This window comes from Ixodes scapularis, unplaced genomic scaffold, assembly GCF_016920785.2.
Source record: "Ixodes scapularis isolate PalLabHiFi unplaced genomic scaffold, ASM1692078v2 PGA_scaffold3__209_contigs__length_174095766, whole genome shotgun sequence".
Classification (NCBI taxonomy): domain Eukaryota; kingdom Metazoa; phylum Arthropoda; class Arachnida; order Ixodida; family Ixodidae; genus Ixodes; species Ixodes scapularis.
In genome coordinates, this window is record NW_024609868.1 from 53,013,223 (window position 1) to 53,033,883 (window position 20,661).

The following is a 20,661-nucleotide window of genomic DNA, read 5'->3' on the forward strand; positions in this document are numbered from 1 at the left end:
ACGCTGTTGGTGCGGCAATTAAAGGTACGCCGAATGTCTTCTGAATTCCCATAAGCCTCAAAGAATGACGGCTAAATGGCCAAATTCATTGGCTCGCCTGATCCTGAAATTGTTGTAATGCACATGAAGAAATTCAACAAGCTTTGAAGGATGTTTGCATACCTGTCTACACCAGCATTTTTTTTTAATTCCCATGATGAAGAATGGTTGCACGAGCTGCCAAATGATCGCCGTCGAAGTATCTACGTAACCAAGCAGGCGCGAGAATAGAATGCAAGACGCGTGAGACCACCGCGAGACTGGCCGCAAGAGTGGAAACGCCGTCATCTTACTGGAAACCGACCTGTTTGAGCTCTCACGCACCATCTCCGACAACGAAGCTCACTTCGCCACAGTGCACCGGAAATGAGACAATGTCGTTTAGTTTAACTCGAGTGCACTCCGACCTCTGGAGTGCACTGGACCGCGTTAACTTAACGTGCCCACCCTCAACCTACGACGCAGCATGCGCCTTGATGCACCGTTTTGTTACGGATTAAAGAAACACATTTGCCTGGAGTACGTGAAATTAGGCCTAATCACTTTAACGATTTCACTGTCCAAAAACGCACCACAGACGACAGCGTGTTTGTTGACATTGATGCATCCGATAGGCGAAGAATGTCCGGGGCTGATCAATTCCTCGACCCAAGCTTCATCAAGAGTGCGCGCCACTTGGTTTCACGGTTGATCACTTCCACAACTGCCGCAGCTACGCATTTGCAGCCATTATGAAAGCGGCTTGGCTTGGCTTGACTTGACTTGACTTGGCCAGACTGCTTGGCGACAAAAGAAAATTGGCTTGGTAGCTAGCTAAATTGGATGCAATTTGAGACTCGTGGAGCCGAAAGTTGGAGGCGCGTTCATTATGAGAGGGGGAAAGAAAAGTCCAAATATTGGCACCCGTTGTGGGGGGTGCGCTCATTATGCAAGTAAATACGGTCCTACATGTTGTAAATTTCCAAAGCAGAGAGACTACTGAGTGGACAAATTAAAACAGAAATTAGCATGCAGATTCGCATTCCCTTTCCCTGCTTTTTTGTTGAACCTATTTGGCGTCAAGGCCGAGAAAAAGGCAGTGTGGGCCACAGTGTTACTCATTTTGGTAAAAACACTGCAGAGGAGGAACGAGAAATTGATCTGGGTTTTCTCCTCTCTTACGCCTAGTGAACTTAAACGCCAAAAAGATCTGCAATAAAGCTTCTTAGCTTTAATTTTAATGCCAAGAAGCTACAAATGTGACACCCCATTTTTTTAAATCAAAACAAGAAACAAGAAGCGGAGTCAACGAGCTGAATAATGCTGTCCATTAAATGAACTCCACATCTGTTAAGTGAATTGACTTACTTACCACAACAAGCAAAGCAATAAAAAAAAAAAAAGAGAGAAACTTCTCCCGCTGCTTTGAAACAGCCTTACCTTTGCCTCTTGCTGCTGAGCCTGCTCCTCCGTTTTCATCTCTTCAATGTCATCTTCGACCAAACTTGAGCATCGAAGCTTCTGTAAGGCTGAACGAGAAGTAGTGAAATCAAACAAATTATACATTATAATCACATTAAGAAAGCGAGTACTATACTCTGCTCACCCTTAAAGAAGCCCTGCAATGCCTTTTTTCCTAATTTTTAATTTTCACCGAACCTGAGAGCACTGAACGTAGTAACTTAGTGAAACTTTTCTTTTCTTGAAATTCCCTTTATTTTAAAAGTTATAGGCAAATTAAAATTACAAAAACAAGGAAAAAATAACCTCCCTCATGATGTCCTTGGTTGCTTGAGAGTGGCCGTGAACTAGAGGAGAAGTAGTGAGCTTATCGAGCGCTCACGGCCGCCGCACTCCGTGTCGACTGCGCGAGAGGGCACCATCAAAACGTGTTCTGGATAGGCTGTATGCAGTGGGCAGCCAGAGTGGCTGTCATTGCATTTACTGCGCGATTAAATACTACTTCGGCATGACACTTCATGGGCTACAAACGACAGCAAACACAGGGTAAAGATCAGTTCAGAATAGAAGCTACTTTGCGCTGCCACACTGCGAAACAGCCAAACCGTAAGACACAGCTTCTCGCCGAAGGCCTTCGGAACGCTCAGAGCCGGTCGGATCCTCCTGCCCATGCGACCGCAGCGCTGCCGCATACATCCGGGACCTTTCCGTGTCGGCGCCTGATCCCACTACTCCTTTCTAGTATGCGCCGCCTTTTCTACCGCTTAGTGGCGGGTATGTTGACGGGTCATTTCTTGTTTCCGTACTTTATGAACTGCATTTGTTTCTTTTTTGATCTAAAATACTGAACAAAAACTACTTTTATAAAAAAATTTAAACGGTTCGCGCCACTTATATTTTGTATTTCGAATAAAAAGAAGCTTTTAGTGGCTCCGACCAGTAGTAAGCCGAGGACCAAAGACGTCACATTTTGTGCGCTTTCGGCAATGCGGGTCGTCCTCGTCAGTGGAGGGGGTTTCCGCGTCGTCCAGTTAAAATATGACGCACTGATATTTAGTTACTCTCTCTGTGCCCGCTGGCTTGCCCGAACCCCAAGAGACGTGGAAACTGCAAAAAAGGTAGACGCTTAAATATGATTGCAGGGCCCCTTTAAGTTAAGACTAGAAACTCCGCCTTCAGCAGCAGCTTTCTGCCCTTGCTAAAATGAGCGTGAACGCGCAGGCACGCGCAACCAAAGCACTGTGGAAGCTAGTGAGCTCATGCTGAAGGCATAGCTTCTAGTCTCAGCTTAAGGGTGAACGGAGTGTAGTATGCACCACCTGTTATTGTAATAGTAATGGCCCAAAGCTATCTAACTTCCATAACAATAACTACCATCTAAATCTAACAAATCTGTGGAGCTAACTTACTTTTGTTTTCTCTTTACAGACTTGAGGTACTCATAGTAGTGGGTGTAATGTTTGCTATATACCCCACATTGACTGTGCTGCTAAACAACATGAAGCACAGAGACATCAAAAACCAGAATGAAGCACTTTAAAATGAAATCTCAAGAAAAGTCAGAGAACAGGGGTTGCGACAGCAGGATTCCAACCGAAGAGGCCAGTCTCTTAACCCATTCGCTACCAAAGCTGGCGAATCGCCGTGCATGCCATCAGGGGCCACATTGCCAAAGCCGGCGATTCGACGGTCTGCATGAATTTCTGTTTTAAAAAGTAATTCATAGATGGCACGCTATACAGACCCGGGGTAGTGTAGTTAGATACGGTACACTGCCAACAGATGGCGAGGGTCATTCTGTTCACTGTGTTTGTTTGAGCTTGTTCTTTTGTGTGTGGTCTTTCCCACTTGATCACTGTCTGCTTGGAGAAGATGGCAGCGTCCAGTGTACAGTTTGGCTTTTTAGACGATGAAATCATCGATATCCTCTTCGACAGCGATGGTGACGAGACGTCTGGTGAGGATAGTGAGTTTTCAGAGCCTTCTGTCGACGATGGGAGCGATTCCGACAGCAGTTCTTGAGTCCAAATCACGACAAGAGCGCACTGGTTGTGCGACGCCTAAGCGACCGAGGATGAAGTGTTTCAAGATCTTTCATACGAGGAAGAATCTGTGAGGGCCTAGTGATTTGTAGACTTGAACGAACCACTTAAGCCTGTAAATAAACATGTTTTCTTGTTTTCTGCACTGAGTTTTACTGTGAAAGCTTATTATACAAGCAAAACAGTCACGCCTAGTGTGGCCTTGTTTTAGGGGAAAAACATGCGGTACAGACAGCCCGGCAGCACGCAACGCACATGATAGCGAATGGGTTAACGATTTGTTGGATACCATTTACGAGTTTTCATGGGGATTCCTTCCAGCTAGTGCAAAACTGGCATTCTTCAATATACTGTAACATTTACCTTCTCTTGCTAATGACTCCTGCTGCTTTGAAATGAGCAAATATCGTGGACTCTCTGGACAGAAGGGCAGCAGGACCAGCTGTAGCACCGCTGGGATTACAGCTATTGCTGTGGAAGTTACAAAGGAAATTAATCACACTTCTTATGGCTGCACGTTTGAAGGGGCAGAACAACTTAGCCCACTGTAGAATTTTTTTCAAGAAGCTAATATTTTCTAATATTAGAACAGCATTTCACAGTTAGTTTTTGAGTCAACAATGTGCCATTACAGTAAAACCTCGTTATAACAAAGTTGAAGGAGCTGTCGTAATTATTTCGTTATAACCATTAGTTTGTTATAGCCAATGTCCATTTCTTCCCACTATTAGCAAGCAAGGGGAATTATGATTGCTTTGTTATATCCATTAGTTTGTTATATCCCGTTTTGTTATAACGAGGTTTTAATGTATTTCATTGGCTTTCATATTCATGCAACTTTGACTAAACCCCTTATGTATTTCACCAGAAATGTCAGGTTCTGCTACCATCTATATGTGCCTAAGTAAGGGTATTCAAATACTGGTTCTGAACAATATACAATCTGGTATATTACATTTGAGTCAGAGACAATGACATCCTTCTGCCATAAATGATAAATACTTTTTACTTTACTACATTTCCGACAAAAATTTGTGCATGTCCTCAAATCTTTGTAAATTTGTCCGTTAAAAAAAGTGTTCAAAGATTACGGGCTTGAGAAATTAGAGTAGCATTTTGAAGTGTCATAGAAAGGTCATGCAATAGACATGTGCATGAAAACTGAGGCAAAGCAAATTAGTCCACATCTGGGGTGCATTCAAATAAACATGCACAGTTTTAATCATAGCTGCGACTTCCACATATTTGTGAAAACATCCGTGAATAAAGCAATTTGTGTTTTCTCTCGAGTATCAGATACTTAAAAGAAAAATTGGACAGTGATTGTCCTGCTCTCACGAGTCCCGAGCTGCAGCCCCAAATTGTTTCTCCAGAAAAAGCATTGCCCCTTCTCAGATGAACCAGTCCTTGATTAGTGCTTAAAAGGGCACCTTTCTGAGTGTGCTTAACCATAGTGCACCCATTTCTTTATTTTTTTTTTTTAAAAGGAACAGCACAAGAAGACACAGACAGGAAGAAGTACACAAAGGGAGCACTGTAGGCCTGACCGCGCCCGTAGGCCATTTCTTTATCTTTTACATTTACAATGGACTACCCCAGCAAACAAAATCTGGCGACTTAATGCTTTCCTGATTATGGGAAAAGAGCAATCTTCAAAGGATTCATGCAACCGCTTTTATTTTCCTCACTAACTTGCATGTAAAGAAGTGTGACACATCAAAATGTGGCCAATTAGTTGTTCTTTCAAAAGAAACAAAGTTTGGTATAATGTAAAAAAAGATTGTAAAATTTTATTTTTAAATATATAATGCACATGCGGAAGGCGCATTAACGCCGAAACTTCTACAGCTATGTCAAATTAAACAACAAACAACAACAATTTCGTATATAGAAAATGTGCCCCACACCCATGGCTATTATACTTCCGAAAGTTACTGTACTCTGACTGAAATCTATATTTGGTTCGTCGGCGGAGTAGCCTCTGTAACACGTGGGCTTTTCAACGAAGGAATGCTTGTATCGGTGAAAAACAGATAGTACACCTCGCATCCCCAGCAGAAGGCTTTCTTTGTGTTCTACCTTGCTTTTGTCATAGCCTTGATTGCGGCTCCCTCATATTTAGCATTTTTGTATGCCTTGTTTGTAACATAAAACATGCGTGGCGGCTTAAAACAGCATTGGGAATTATAGTGATGTTTACTGACAACCATTTGTTAAGCGAAACCTGTAAGATAATTTGAAGCGTCCCCAGAGCTCTTAAGGTCTAAAAAATGTGCCACAATACAGTTAAAGTATGTAAATAATGGCATCTTTGTTACGAAAACTGATGCAAGCAGTTAGCTATGTTAGACGAGTGCAACCACTGTTACCAGGACTACTTTTGACATCCCACCAGCTTGAAATAAAGCCTAAACCTACGTTAACACCGAAACTAGAGTTTTTCGGCTACTCACAAGATTGTGGAACATAATTCTCCGCACTAAATTTAATTTCTCGACGACGCTTGGAAACCTCCGATTAACGGTGACCAATGGCCTACGGGCGCGGTCAGGAAAGAGTTAAAACATTATTTCCTCTCACTTTACTTCCATCTAAGGTCCTTGAAACTAGCATACGGAACATAGTAGTAACTTAAGTATGGTTCACGCGTTTGCATTTGAGTGCAGGTAACTGGGTTTCGACCAATCGGGACTGCATTTGACGAGAAAACACGCCAGCACACTCGTGTTCCAGCCCCGGAAGACTTCAATTATGAGTACAACTAGACTGGAGGTTTTGCAGCATTTGCATCACAAAACCTACACATAATGGGGTCGGGTTTTCCGAAAAAAAAAGTATCCTCGCGGGCAGTTTGGCGTTGCTACGTTCGAGGCAAACGCAAAACAAAATTGTAGTTGAAGATTTCTTTTCGAGGAATCTCGGGTTTTTCTCAGTGAAGGAGAGCTCTACATTGGGCTGTTTCGGTTTACCCCAATTTCGACGAAAACTGGTTCAGGGGTTAGACAATTTTCGAGGTTTATCAGTATTTACAAAAAAACTACCATGGAGCCCTACTTACGACATTGTTAAAATTGTTTAAGACTACTGTGAAAGAATGATACATAAAAAATTATGAAATGTGTGCGGATAGGAGGTGTTCCATGATTAACCGACTGACGATGACAGCGCGTTATCTTGCCATAAGCAGTCACAAATGGTTGCAATACAGTCAACCATGATTAAACACAAATGTCTGAACCAGCTCTTTGTTAGAAATACTAAACATGCCAAACACTTAGTCTGACTAAAATGCCACTTACCTAACAGATAGGGCCACCCTTCTTCGGTACCTAAAATGACCTCTATACCTAGAATTTGAGAAAGCAGCATCCCCACTGTAACTCCAACCTGGCTCACTGTGCCTGGAAAGTAAAATGACAAACACATTCGTTGCCCAGTTCGCAAGGTGTGAACGGAGCACTAAAAATATGTTGCGAAAGAAATGCAAAAAACTGGTGCACTCTTCTTACCGAGGCCACCTCTAAGCGGCACGGGAGAAATCTCCAGCAGGTACATTGGCACTAGAGCAGTGTTCAGACCTGCAAAAGCAAAATTAGAAAACAACTGTACAGAGGCCTGATGCAAAACTGCAAAATTAGCATTTTTGTTTTGAATTTTTCGTAAGAATTGAGAATAGTATCCGGTTTGGTATCCAAATTAAGGTCGCCAATGAAATTGCATTTCTATATCTTGCGAAAAAAGTACTATGTAAACTTTCCCCAAGTTAGTATTTCTGAACACCTTCCAGAAGTGCTCAGCAATATCGTCATGGGCTCCCATGAGTCTTTTCCTGCATCCTCTTTTTATTTGTCTATGCGTTTGTAGTGTGCCCTTTCCTTTGTAGCGGTTGAAAGAAAGGAGCACCAAAAAGGGGTGCAGTGGAACCTCGATAATTCGATCTTGGTTTATTCGGAATCCCGTATAATCCGCCAAATTTCCACGGTCCCGCGACTTCTCATGAAAATATGACTGGATAATATGAGCACCGCGCGTGCCTACGAGGGTAATTCGCCAATTTGGTTTTCCAGGTTAAAATTTTAGGTGCTAGGTGGCACCAGTTGGCATCCAGATTCGGCAGCAAAAACAAAGATGGCGCACGTCTTCGCTGATCCATTTCCTGTTTGCTGGTCCATGCGAGAGTCAGCGACGAACGACAGAGCCTTCTCACTGTCACCTGTCACGTCGCTCGGTTTCTTCAATTTCTAGAAAACGGCTCTCATCTCCTTCGTCGCTTGCTCCCGTTGCTTTCATGCGATTTGCCTCGTCGTGCAATTCACCGAGTGACAGCGAAGTGGGTCGCCGTGGCTTGTCCCGTCACTTGTCAAATCGCTCACATGTGGTTTACTCATATGCGGAAGATCCATCGCCACCACCTTCGGAAGCAGATGTTGCTCTGCTACAACAATGGCAAGGGCTATTTCATTGGTCTTTTCGGGTCTACGGAATACGCCTGATCGTATATGCATGGAAACAGGTGAAGGCGGAAGTCATCAAGAGGTGCTTCGAAAACCCTGGATATTTCGAAGATACGACAGGCCGTGGATTAGGAGGATACCGCGGATACTGCCAGTGCCAGTGCCAGTATTGTCCCTGGGATTGATGATGAGGGAGAGGGGCTTTGCTCCCCCATTAAGGGCAGCGATGGTGAGCCGGTTGACATGAGGTTCGCAGACTAAAGATAATGAGCAAGCCTGCCACGTGGACCTTAAGAGCGAAATCTCTGACGGTGTGAGAGCAGAGATTGATGACGATGATGAGCCCTCTCGGGCCTCCGCCTAAGGGGAAGGTGTACAGTCGCTGAATGTCGTCCGCAGCTTTGTGGAATGTAATGGCGGTGAGTCTGATATTTATCCTTCTTGAAAGTATGATGGTCGGCGCCGCTAATTACAAATTGCGGCAGTCCCATATCGATGACTACTTGGGGTGATGTTCTCTCGTTTTTACTACTCGTTTTGAATAAAGTGTTTCCTTCAAGATTCAAGGCTTCGCGCACAATTTTTGTTGTTTTCTTTCGTTTTTTAATAATTTGCAAATCCACTTAATTTACATATCTTTTTCCCGTCCGACCGACTTTGAATCAACGAGGTTCTTATGTGCCTTAGATTAACTAGAGTAATGTCATCCAATTGCCGACGAAACAAAAGCGCCATTGGAAAAATTCTCAGGTTATAGGCATAGGCATGCACAAAGGGGGGAAGGGGGGGGTGGGGGCAAGCATGTTATGGCACCCCCTGATGACTCCGGAGGGGCGAAAATTCAGTAAGGTTAAATTTTTGCTATGCAACACAACAAAAACATAGCATGCTTGGCCCCCCCACTGTGCAGACCTATGCTTATGGGGTGATGCTGAGAATAAATAACGCTGGTTTTCAATCAGAATTTTGATGACATGATTGAGATTATATGTAAGCTTGCTCACTATGCGTAAAGAATAACCCTTGTTATTTTTAGAAAAATGGCCCTTTAAACTGAGCAACAACCTCCAACCACCAAACCGCCGAAAGGCCTAGCATCGACACTTTTAATGCTAGAATATTTGTCATTGGCTTTAGTGATAAAACGAGAGGTTTAACACAAACTAGGAAGAGTAAAACAAAATTAAACGAAGTTGTGGCAATAAGGCTAACACTATCGCACATTGTAGTCCTATCAGTTGCATGTCCTGTAAATGTAAAGTTTTTAGAGCGCAGCTCTTAGGCGCCCGTTTCCGGGTTGAGCGGCGTCGGCATAGCTGCGCATTGCATTATGAGACGCTTCCCATAGCGGGGAAATGTCGGCAAATTTAGTGGGAATATTTCGCAGCTAAATTAGGTGGGAAAATTTTCACTCAATTTAGCAGGAACTTTAGCGAAAATGTCCCGCTAAATGGGAGGGGAGCAGGAGAGGAGGAGGGGAGGGTACAGAGGGAAAGAAAGCGCATACCCTCCCCCCCTCCTCCTCAAGAGCTGCGCTCTAATTCGGCATTATAGAAAATTGTAACGTCTTTCATTACTTATAAAGTTGTTATTCTTATACATGAATGATATCTTGGGCATCAGTGACTTTGTGAACAAAAAAGGTATTCATTAGAGATTGCATATCTCTTGAAAAATTAATCAAAACATTCTTCTGCCAATAGTCCCCTTAATTCCTGAAGGGTATTCATAAAGCCATCCGAGCAGTACTATTCTCAATTTCAATTGTCTTTGCACACCACTCTATTGAGCCACTGGACCATTTTAAAGAACATTGCTTATGGCAACAATGTAAAGATAAAACAACATAGGTATCCAAATGTTTGGATTGAGCTTAACAGATATGAAATTATCAAAACAAATCCTCTTTGTAATATAATATTCCTTTTGGATTAACTCCAGTTTTTGCTCATAGAGTCACCATTGTCACCAGTTATTGCTCATAAAAAGGTTGCCACCAAAGTTAGGCCTATAAGACTAATAGAAAGTTCTAGGAAGCGACTTTCAACACAAACATTGCCTTCAAAAACCAGAAAAAGGCTTGAGCTTACCGCAATTGATTCCGATGATAAGGCGACCAAAAATGAGCAATTCTATGCTTCTGGAGGCATGGCTGAAACCCATCATTGAGCCCCCAAGAATGCCCAGAATATTGTTGATGAGCATTCCTCCTTTCCTGCAATAAAGGACACAAGAAGAGACACACGTGCATCCTTAATTAAGGATTCAGCGCTACACGAGAAGGGAAGAATGTCCTTGCTCTTTCCTTTGCATTAGCATTTTCTTAAATGCCAAACGAATATGAACATACACATAAAAATTTCAAAAGATCCCCGCATTTATAAGTCATTTGCTGGTGCAAAAGGTTAAAAAAATGTGTTAAGAACAAGCTTAAGAAAATGGGCCAAACTTTTGCCGAACGTTTTTAACGATTCAGCGAAGATCTGGCAAAAATAATTGTTGACAGACCTAAAAGTTGCATATTTAGTTTTTTCAGGTGAAAAAAAGCTTTTAGGTTTTTTGCTTAATGCATACTGCACATTAATTTCTAGATAATGTAATATTGTACAAGATAATTGTATCCGTGTCATTTTCGTATGTTTACTAGCAATTTTACAGTGACTTTTTGCAGAAATGGAGTGACAACAAGGTCGGGTAGTAGTGGACGCAGTCACGATATGAGAGTTTCGGTTTTGAGGCCTCATTAGCGCAAGCCTGCAAGCATGTACATTGTTAAAATAAAGGCGGTAACACTGTTCTTACTTTCTCTGCGAGTCACCATTTTGAGCGCGAAAATGAATGCAACAACTGCTGAGCCTTCACCAGAAGCGATAATATTATTGTAAATATGCACGTTTTTCGATTTTAGTCGCTTGATGCCAGCTTTGCATGAAAGCGTACGTCCCATACTTGCAAAATGTCATTTTTAACTTTTAAAATGCCGGTTTTTGATGTAAGGACACACGCAAACGTTTAGAAAGATGGGAATAGTTAGGAATGTCGGATGTGCAACATCAACCATGATAATTCTGTGTTTAGTTTTATGCAGATAGATGAAAACTGCAAAATAACACTAATAATTAAGAAATTTTATTTTGTTTTGGCACAAACTACTTGTAAGCCAAAACAGGATTGCTGTAATTGCAAGGAGTGCTTTAATGTACTTGTTAGTCATGTTGCAACAAACTCTCGTTGCATCACCAGAAAGATCAAATGAAAATCACGTTATACACAATGTACGGCATCATTTGTCACTTGCACAGTGGACTGCCTCAATTCCTGGTTGATGTTTTTTTTGTTCGTGAGGCAGAAAATATTAAAGAGGACCACACTCACAAAGGCTGACAAACACAGTTACCATGTCGCTTACTCCATACCTTACCGTAACCGCTGGTAGTACTACCAGTTTTACACTGTGTGATGGTAACCACACGGTGCCAATTCGCAATCCATGGCCGAGTCGCATTCTTGCGCGTGCGGAGACGTTTGTCGAATCTTTGCTGAACTTTTCTCTAAAAGCTGGGCATGTGCGAAACTTTGCGAAATCTGAAGTTCGGCAGATTCGGTTTATCACTAGTATATACATAGCAGGGCTCTCCATAGGACTTTTGAGAGTGCGGCCATACTTTTATTGCCCTTGTTGCTTTTGCACATGCTCCGTTTCTGTGCAGCAGTGATTCCATTTGCAGGGTTTTGTAGCTAAGTGTGGTGCTATGCAAGTCTGCTAAGCACAATGATCTAGTGCATTTTGAGTTCGCAAAATCAATATGTAACATATGCTAATTTTAAAATACACATGTTGAATATTTATTTTTATTCATTACAAATCTGTAGCATTCACACAGTTTATGTTGAACTACTGTGAACACGACTGATTTCTCCACAGTCGGCTAAATTCAGTGCACACCGGCCTAACTGTCGAGCTATGGCATTCACAAATTATGTTGTACGAATCCATTTCATGCACATGAATGTATGGTATGCACTACTGCAAAAATTGCAATCTAGCTTAATCAGAGCAAATACTTAGCCTGACCTTGGCATACTTGGGTCTGTTTTATGTCCTCATGCATGGTTTTGCTCTAACATGAAGTTATCGGTCTTCTTTGTGTCTCATTACATCCATGCTATATTTTTGGTTCAGATAAATATGCATCAGTGCTAACATGCTTTAGTTTTCTCTGGAATAAAATTCCATTCAGGGCTTGCTTAAATGTTTGTGTATGTATGCACACATTACAAGATCATGTGAACAAGAACATGTAACTGCTGGCATTTTTGCTGGGATGCAATGAACTACAGAACGGTTTCATGAAACATCAATGCAGTTTTGCAGTGTGTGCATTTCTGAAGTGGCAGCATACCATTTCGCTTGTTTCAATTGTTTGAAAGTGTAATTTCCAACAGTTCCTCTTTTACTTGCAAATGCTTGTTCACATGTAATACCAAAGCTTCAAAGGTGTGCCAGCACTAGCATGCTTATAAACCGTCGAAACTGAAAACAGGACTCTAATAACATCCCAGCCACCTTTTCACACAAGAAATGTATCGGATATCTCACACAAACATATGTTTCACTCAAGCATATGTCTCATGAATGTGAGCCAGAAATTTCAAGACTTGTGTCAGGAATTTACAATATTCTTTCCTGGTCCAGAACCCACACATACCCCGTTAATGGATGGTAAAGCAGAAAACTGACAAACAGGCACAGTGTTTCGAGTGAGCAATCGGTTGTTGAAGCAAGTTTCTGAGAGAACATTAAAAGACAAACAAGTTGAGCAGGCGCACCTTCCAAAACGGTTGGCTATCATGCCACCTGAAATGCCTCCCACCATGCCGCCAATGGCAAAGACAGCCACTGTGATTGCCCACAACCAGTCCTTGAAGTTCTTCGTTATTTCATGGCCCGTCCTTTCCAAGTAGACCGATGAAATGAAGCCCTCTATCACCTGCAGAAAAAATGCAGAATTAATTCAATGCAGGGAAGGAAAACAAATGCAACTAAAAAATAGGTCAACTTAACCAAATGTTTTTGTGTGAATCGACCTTGAAGTAACTCTTCTGACCCTTATATCACTCTGGTTGCTCTGGCAAATGTCACATCAAAAGCGATGCAACTGAAGGTGCTCAAGTTATCTCGAGAATTATCACACTGTCAGATCTGTCTTGTATGTGTCAAGCAACATGCAATTAGAAAACTGGCAGTGGGTGAAAGTGAAAAGGCCCGAGTGGTAGGAACTTGAGAGATACAGTAGGTTGTGGGGTGCCTTTTATAACTGCATTTTCATATCATAGCCAAGCATGAAACTATTCAGATAGGTTCTACCAGTTCACCGATCACTATTAAAGGGAAGATGGGGCGGTTCTGCATTTGAGAAAAAACACTTGAATTGCGTTCACTTGGCCTTTAGAACAACAGATATCGAAATTATGTTTCAATGCGACGCGCCGAGCGAGCGATTTCAAAATAGGGCTGAAGCCCCGCCTCCCTAGCCTTGGGCAGCCAAAAGAGCCGTCGATGACGTCACGGACAGCGACTGTCTTTCGCGTTTTCTCGCGTTCTACAATACTTGAGCTGAAAATCATTTGGGTATTTGGGTTCACGGGGTAAAACTACACTCAAATTCACTTCTAACTCATTTTTTTCAAGAAGCTCCGTAGCTTCCCTTTAAATTGATCTGTACTTATTGAGTAATATGCGACATAGCATGTTTTGATTCCACTTAAACTGTTTGTTTCAATCGTGGTGCCAAGTGCAGAATCCCTTGATAAGAGCAAAACAAGCAATTAAAAATATTAGCACAAACCTTTTGGGGGGCATTGATTACACCTAGATTATAGCCAAATTGGAACATTCCTAGGACGGAAGCAAAAATGGCAAGGACCAGCATACATGTCAGGCCCTGCAAAGACAAACCAATTGACACCTTCAGCACACTTTTCAACACAGTCAGACATTATGCATTCAGCCATGCACCCAGCCCTCGAAGTTCTCTTTTAGAAACTTCCAGGCAGAAAATATAAGGGACAAATCTACTTTCCCCCATAGCCTGGGTGAAATGGTGAGTGTCAGACAAATAAGCACTGCATAAATTGTTGGAAATCTAAAGCACAACCAATTTTATGGAAATCCAACGTGACGATGCCTTTAGGAATTTTCTCGAAGAAAGATTTAGTTAAAAAAGCTAGACTAAACCAGCCCCCTAGGACATCCCTGCTTGAGTTTTCAGTGAAACAAGCCACGACGATTAACCTTGAGCAATACATTTATTAATAGACTTCAACTCAGTTGTGAAGTGCATTAAATACCTCACTGGCCACCCCCAATATGCTGCTGCATAATACCCCTTTTGATTCCCCTTCAGTAATCTCCCTCTCTCTGTGCTGCTGCACGGCAAAGCTCAGCCAAAATTTGTTGTATGGACAGAGCAAGATGTTGCGTCAACAATAAAATAGGACAATCTGTCTCCATCACAAAGAATGAACATCTGCCAGTGCAATATGACAGCTAATCTGGGGCCTTCACCATGCATTATGCAGCTATTCTGGGGTCTTCACCATGCATTATGCAGCACCGATAACCACTGTTGGGTAGAGTACATCTAAAAAGTGCAAAGTAAATGAGAGGTCATATACTTCAAGTAAAGTAGCTAGTACACCGGGCGCAATGTACTTCAAGTACAGTGCTATAAATACAATGTACTTTCAAAGTAAAGTACAAGTACTTTTTAACACTATCTTTCATGATGCCCTTTCATTCCCCTACAGCTCTTAGGCGCCTGTTTCCGGTTCGAGCGGCGTCGCCATCGCCGCTGGCGTCGGCGTAACCGCGCAATGACGATGACAATTACGTCATTACGATGATGTCATCGTCATCGTCACTGATGACGTCATCAGTGACGGTGACGATCACTCTAAATTCTTTGCTTAATTTAGCGGAAAACATCTACCCGCTAAATTTAGAGGAAAAAATTTTCCCGCTAAATCAAGCGGAAAAAATTCTCCGCTAAAGTTAGGGGAAAAAGTTACCCTGTTAAATTCCCGCCAAATTTACACGCAATGCTCTCACCAAAGATGTGCATTTTCTGCGACGTGCGCTAAGCACACGTCGATACAGATCCATGTTAGTAGTAGGGGACTTTCCACCTTCTCCCCTCAGGACCCTTCCCTACTCCTCCTCAAGAGCTGTGCTCCAAATCGGCGTTACAGGGGATTGTAAGCATCTCATTTTTTTCTATATTTTTTTTTAACTGGTATGCATTGTTCTAGGTGTAATGGGGGTGCGTTAGTGATTGTAGGAAATGGCGACGAATTTTGGATAAAGTGACCACAGAGTAGTTGTTTTACTCTCGCTTATAAACTATTTAACACAATAAACTTATAAGGCACTTATTTCTATCGACCCTATAGCTGCCACTACTCAGAAAAATGACTGGATGGCGTCTCAAAGGACGGTAGTGTGTTTTCACATGACTATATCCCATTTTTTTGTTAAAGGTTGTTGAACTCTTATACTCAACCACAAAAGTTGCGCGTAGTACTCAGAAAGCCAAGCGTGCGAGCGCATGGTTCTTGAAGAAGCTTACTTTCACCGATACCAAATTTGGGGAACGTACTTTGAAGTCGGGGGTTGTACTTTTCTCAGAAAGTCCCAGAAATAATACTTTAAGTAAAGTACAAGTACATACTCAGAGAATGCGCTTCAAGTAATGTACAAGTTTTTCAAACCTACTTGAAGAAGTACTTTAAGTACAATGTACTTGCCAACACTGCCGACAACACAATTTCATGACTGTACAATGACAGCCCATATCGAAATTAGCATTAGCTAGTGAGAGACGCTTCCGCTCCACGTGCTGCCAAGCTGCAGTATATAAAACACACTTTGCCACTAAACCCAACCACCTGTAGCTAGAAAAGCCTGTCCAAATCAATCGTCAAGCTGCTTTCAAATGCGTAAAATTAAAAAATAAATTTCTAAAGGTGATATCAGCATGCTTGCATGATTTTAATATCACAAGCCTATGCAATACAATTTATTTTAAGTTATTACTTCAACTTGCAAACAAAACGGAGGATAGAACTGTGGTTAAATTTCTGGATGAAAGAAATGTTCACGTCTAGTTTTAATGCGGTCTAAATGATTGTATTACAAAACACTATACAACTCGATTTCAGTATAACTTGGCAAACAGCAAAAGCCATGGCCAGAATAAGAGAGGCAGAGCGAGGGGGGACACAGCCCCCACAGGAATTCGCTGGTGTGGTATGTCCTCGCATGCCCCACTCTGACGTTCTTATATACTCACGAGGCTTGTAGCTGCCAGCATTTTGCAAGTCGTACTAAAAATAGTATAAACCAATCAATATAGTTCAGTATCCTTAAAAAAAATCTGCAAGTCCATAAATAGTGTCGGCAGGATCCAAGTGACCTGGCCGACTTGACATAATTTTATTGTTTTTTAATGTTTTTCAGCTCAACGCTCAACTCCTAGACTGGTTCAGGCCTCTCAAAGAGGCCTTTTTATTTATATAATGAATTCAATTCTATATTGTACAAAGGTTGTGACCCACTTCAAAGCAAGTGGGAACCGAAGACATTGGATTATCAGGGGATGTGATGGCGTACCCGAAAGTGCTAAAACCATATGTGACTCGATAGAATTACATTGATTAATTAGTGACATGGTTACACAGGGGCGGGAGAAAACGGGACGGACAACGCAAAGCTCTAACCACAGCTGCAGCTTTATTAGGCCGAATTATCCTTAAATAATCCCACAACCACGAGAACTACACACAACAAAACAAGACAAGAAGAAAAGAAAATGTTTAATATTTTTAAATACCACACTAATGGAACCAAGCCACCCAAGGACACCAACAAAAGAAAACAACCCAAAGTACCGTCGCTAAAATACAGGAAGCACTGTTTATACAGAAAACTGGCATTTGCATCGGTTCTCGAGTTGCGCCTGTCCTTTCAGAAATATATCTCGGAGCGATTGCCCTAGTTGTGGCAGAAGCGCTGGAAGCGTATCCAAAGGATTCAGTCTTAATTCGTAGCTATGTAAACGATATTGTCGCGGATGAGAAGATAGACAATTGTAAAACTAAGAATGAAGGTTTAATCTGCAAACTTGTGCCAGAAACAAAAGAGAAAATGAGCGCCGAAAAAGCAGAAGTTAATGTCGAGGCGTTGGCGTGGCAGCAGGCTAAAGCGAGACTTGCTAGGCAAGGCCATGCTGGGCTCATGTACTATACAAAATATCTCAAACATTCGGCCGAGAATGTTTGAGCATCGAGCATTCAGGATAAAAGCCAACACAAATCTTCTAGAAGTACGGAAAAGAACGAATGAATCAAAGTAACGTCCGGCGTCGGGCGTCAAACCCCGGATGCCAGCATGAAAGCCACATGCGTTCCCTCTCGGTCATGCACACAGCATTACTCCCCCCTAAAAGAAGTGCATCAACCCCACGCAACTTAAAATAAAATCACACAAAGCTCAATCAAATGACAATGCATAGTAATGTGAGGGGTCGTCTGAACCATGATGAGTCCTCAGTTCTGTCGAGCATAGAGTGAAATCCACTTATAACGATAATGAAAAGACCCAAAAATCATTTGTTATAACCAATTATCGTTGTATCTGGACTAGAAAATGAGTGTTCCTAGTCTAGAAACTCTAGAAACTGATTGTAATAAGCATTGCATTGTTATATGTGGTATCGTTATAAGTGGATTGCACTGAAGTATGGCATGAGACGAACGACGTGCAACATTTCGGGATGCGGCTGTCGGTGCCCTGAAAGTCCTGTTCCATTAGGGAGCGAGCACCTTATAATTCGAGTCCCCAAGTTTTGACAATTTCTTGCCAAGGCCGTGGCGACGAATGGGTGTCCAAACCCACATCCTGCCTCCGGGCTCAAATTGGACATTGCCAGTGGCGCAACCAGGGGGGGGAGCTCATGAGGCTTCAGCATACCCCCCCCCCCCCCCCTTCCCGAAATCCAGCCGATCCTATAATATATGCACATGCACGTTTTGACCTCTCGCCCCCCTCTGCACCCGAAGTCATGGACATCCCAGCCTAGAGCTCTGCACGGGGCCGGGCCAACCCGAAAGCCCGGGCCAAGTAGCAGATTGCTGAGCCAGGTAGCGCAGATTGTTTCCTGGCCCAGGCCGGGCTCGGGCAATGGTGTAGCACGCTTTTTAAAACGTTGAGAAGAAAATGCTAATGCACTGATCAATTAGATTTGAAAGAAACGAAAAAAGTTGAAGTATGAACCCGCCACGACGCCGCTAAAAAAATCTTGGCAATAAAGCTGTTTTGGACTAAGAAAGCCTACAAGAAAATATGGAGAAGAATACCGAGGATTGCATCAGCATAGTGGGACAGCTGCCAGCAGTCAAGGGAATGAGGGCAATCAAGGTCATAGCCTATGCATAAAAAGCTCTTTCTGGCACTGAGCGCCGCTACGTGCAAATTGAGAAAGAAGGCCTCGCCCAAGTTTGGGCGAGTGAAAACGTTCGGGACTTCCTCGTCGGAAAGATTTTCCATGTAGACACCGACCAGAAGCCACTGGTTGCTATTTTTAGATCAAAGGCGATTGACGACTTAACGCCTCCAGAGGATGCGAATGCGCCTCATGAGATATACGACATCTGTACCTTCCTGGAAGAGACCTCACAGTAGCCGACGCCCTCTCCAAGTCTCTAGTCCAACAGTTCGAAACAAGAGCTCACAGAGGAGATACAGGGCTTTATAGACCATGTGATGTCCTCTCTACGGTTGACTCATCCGAGCCTGAAGCAAATCGCTGCCGAGCAAAAGCTGGACCTAGAATCTAAACGGATCATGGAGTTATGCGCGAGTGGATGGCCATCTCGCCGCGATATAGGAGCAGACCTCGAGGCATACTGGCCACTCAAAGACAACATCGCTCTGGGGGAAGACATCCTGATATGTGGTCCCAGGGTTGTTATTCCTCAAAAATTCCGAGAGTCAGTCCTCAATCAGCTTCATGAAGGACACTTTTGCATAGAAAAGTGCCAGGAACGAGCGAGAAATTCAGTGTGGAGGCGCCATACTGACACGGACATTGAAAACCTGCTAAAAAAGTGTCACATCTGTCTGAAGCACAGTCGAAACAGGAAACTGCCACTGAAACCAACGGGTCCATATCACAAGAGCGAATGACGTTTTAGCGAACAGCCACATTTGAGCGAATTGACGTTTTACCGAATAACGGGGGCGCGCGTTAACCCATCCGCCGCGCTGTGCTTTACGCCGCTTCGTGGCAACAGTCTGCGGCGGCGCATTACAAAAATGTGAACCCACTTGGCCCCCACCCCCCCGAAAACGCCGCTTCACACGTCCGACTATTCGCCAAAGTGTCGTTCGGTGAAACGTGGGTGTTCGCTAAAACGTCATTCGATCAAGTGAGTGCCTCCCGAAACCAACAGAGTTCCCAACCCGTTGCCAGGCCCTGGCAATGAGTAGGGATGTACCTGTTCTTAAATGGTTGATAGTAACTGACTACTACACACGGTATCCCAAGTTAGTCTGCCTGAACAGCCTTATTGGAGCAGCAGTTGTCAACTACTGCAAGTCACTTTTCGCGAGACATGGGATTCCAGAACTGGTAGTCTCAAAGAATGGACCCCAGTTATCCAAGACGTGCCATTCCAAGTTTGTGAAGTTTTCGCAGCAGTACAACTCCTGCCACGTAACCTAGAGTCCCCATTACCCTAAAAGTAACGGACTAACCGAAGCAGAGGTAAAAATAATTAAAAGATCGCTAGATAAATCCAAGGGTCCCTGCGAGATGCTCCTTGCATACCGGACCAGCCCTTTCAAGAATGGCTACAGCCCTTCTGAGCTGCTGATGGGAAGAAGGCTTTGCACGACGCTCCCGGTGGCAGCAGAGAGCGAGCTTTGCCGTGAGCAGAAGCAAGACTACGACCGACGTCACGATGTCCAGGATCTGCCCTTACTGGATGGCGATACGGACGTCTGGCTGACTGATCTACAACGCCAAGGTGTTGTCAGCGGCCAAGCAGAAGTGCCTAGGTCTTACTGGGTGGAAACTGACGAGAGTCTGTTTGCCGAAACCGCACAAACCTAGCCCCGCTTCCACAGCAGACTTCCCATAGTGTAGACATTACCAAAGACTCGGATGCAAGCGCCTAAGTCAGTGCCTCCTGCCAAGACCTACTTGTGCACACACAGAAAGTGGAAGATGCATCGTACCTCCTGAATGCTTTCGGACATGGTAAGAAAAGCGCGGGAGGGAACTTTTGGTTAGTACCTTGGTGCTGGCTGACATGAACAAACTTTTGGAGGACTATAGAACTGCACACAATCCAGCATTATTTCATTTTTTTTTTTTAAAGTGGAGATGTGTGACATAGCACAGCTGCATTCACACATGTCACATCAGTGGTCACGAGCAATGACACTGGGCTCCTGTGAGGGGGATGCTTCGCTGACCTGGCTGGCTGCTCGATGTTGAATCTGTACATATGATGAGCAGTCTTTTGATGTGATAAATATTCTGCTTTCTATAACCCTGTTGCCACCATTTGAATTTTTCATTCTGCGACCCGCAGAATAGAACAGCCAGAGTTGTTCTGGCCTT

General features: G+C 43.2%; 1 protein-coding gene across 8 annotated transcripts in view; it reads right to left on the minus strand.

Annotated features, from left to right (window-relative positions):
- The window catches only part of LOC8029493 (glucose transporter type 1), a 162,821-nt gene that overhangs the window by 25,059 nt on the left and 117,101 nt on the right, over positions 1-20,661 (minus strand). For all 8 annotated transcript variants that reach the window (XM_040503881.2, XM_029980325.4, XM_029980326.4 and 5 more), the window contains exons 3-9: positions 13,825-13,920; positions 12,806-12,966; positions 10,066-10,190; positions 7,031-7,099; positions 6,821-6,922; positions 3,885-3,992; positions 1,459-1,547 (exon numbers count right to left, since the gene is read on the minus strand). In XM_040503881.2, coding sequence (XP_040359815.1) covers positions 1,459-1,547; positions 3,885-3,992; positions 6,821-6,922; positions 7,031-7,099; positions 10,066-10,190; positions 12,806-12,966; positions 13,825-13,920 — 750 coding nt within the window. The remainder of the gene's footprint in view (positions 1-1,458; positions 1,548-3,884; positions 3,993-6,820; positions 6,923-7,030; positions 7,100-10,065; positions 10,191-12,805; positions 12,967-13,824; positions 13,921-20,661) is intronic.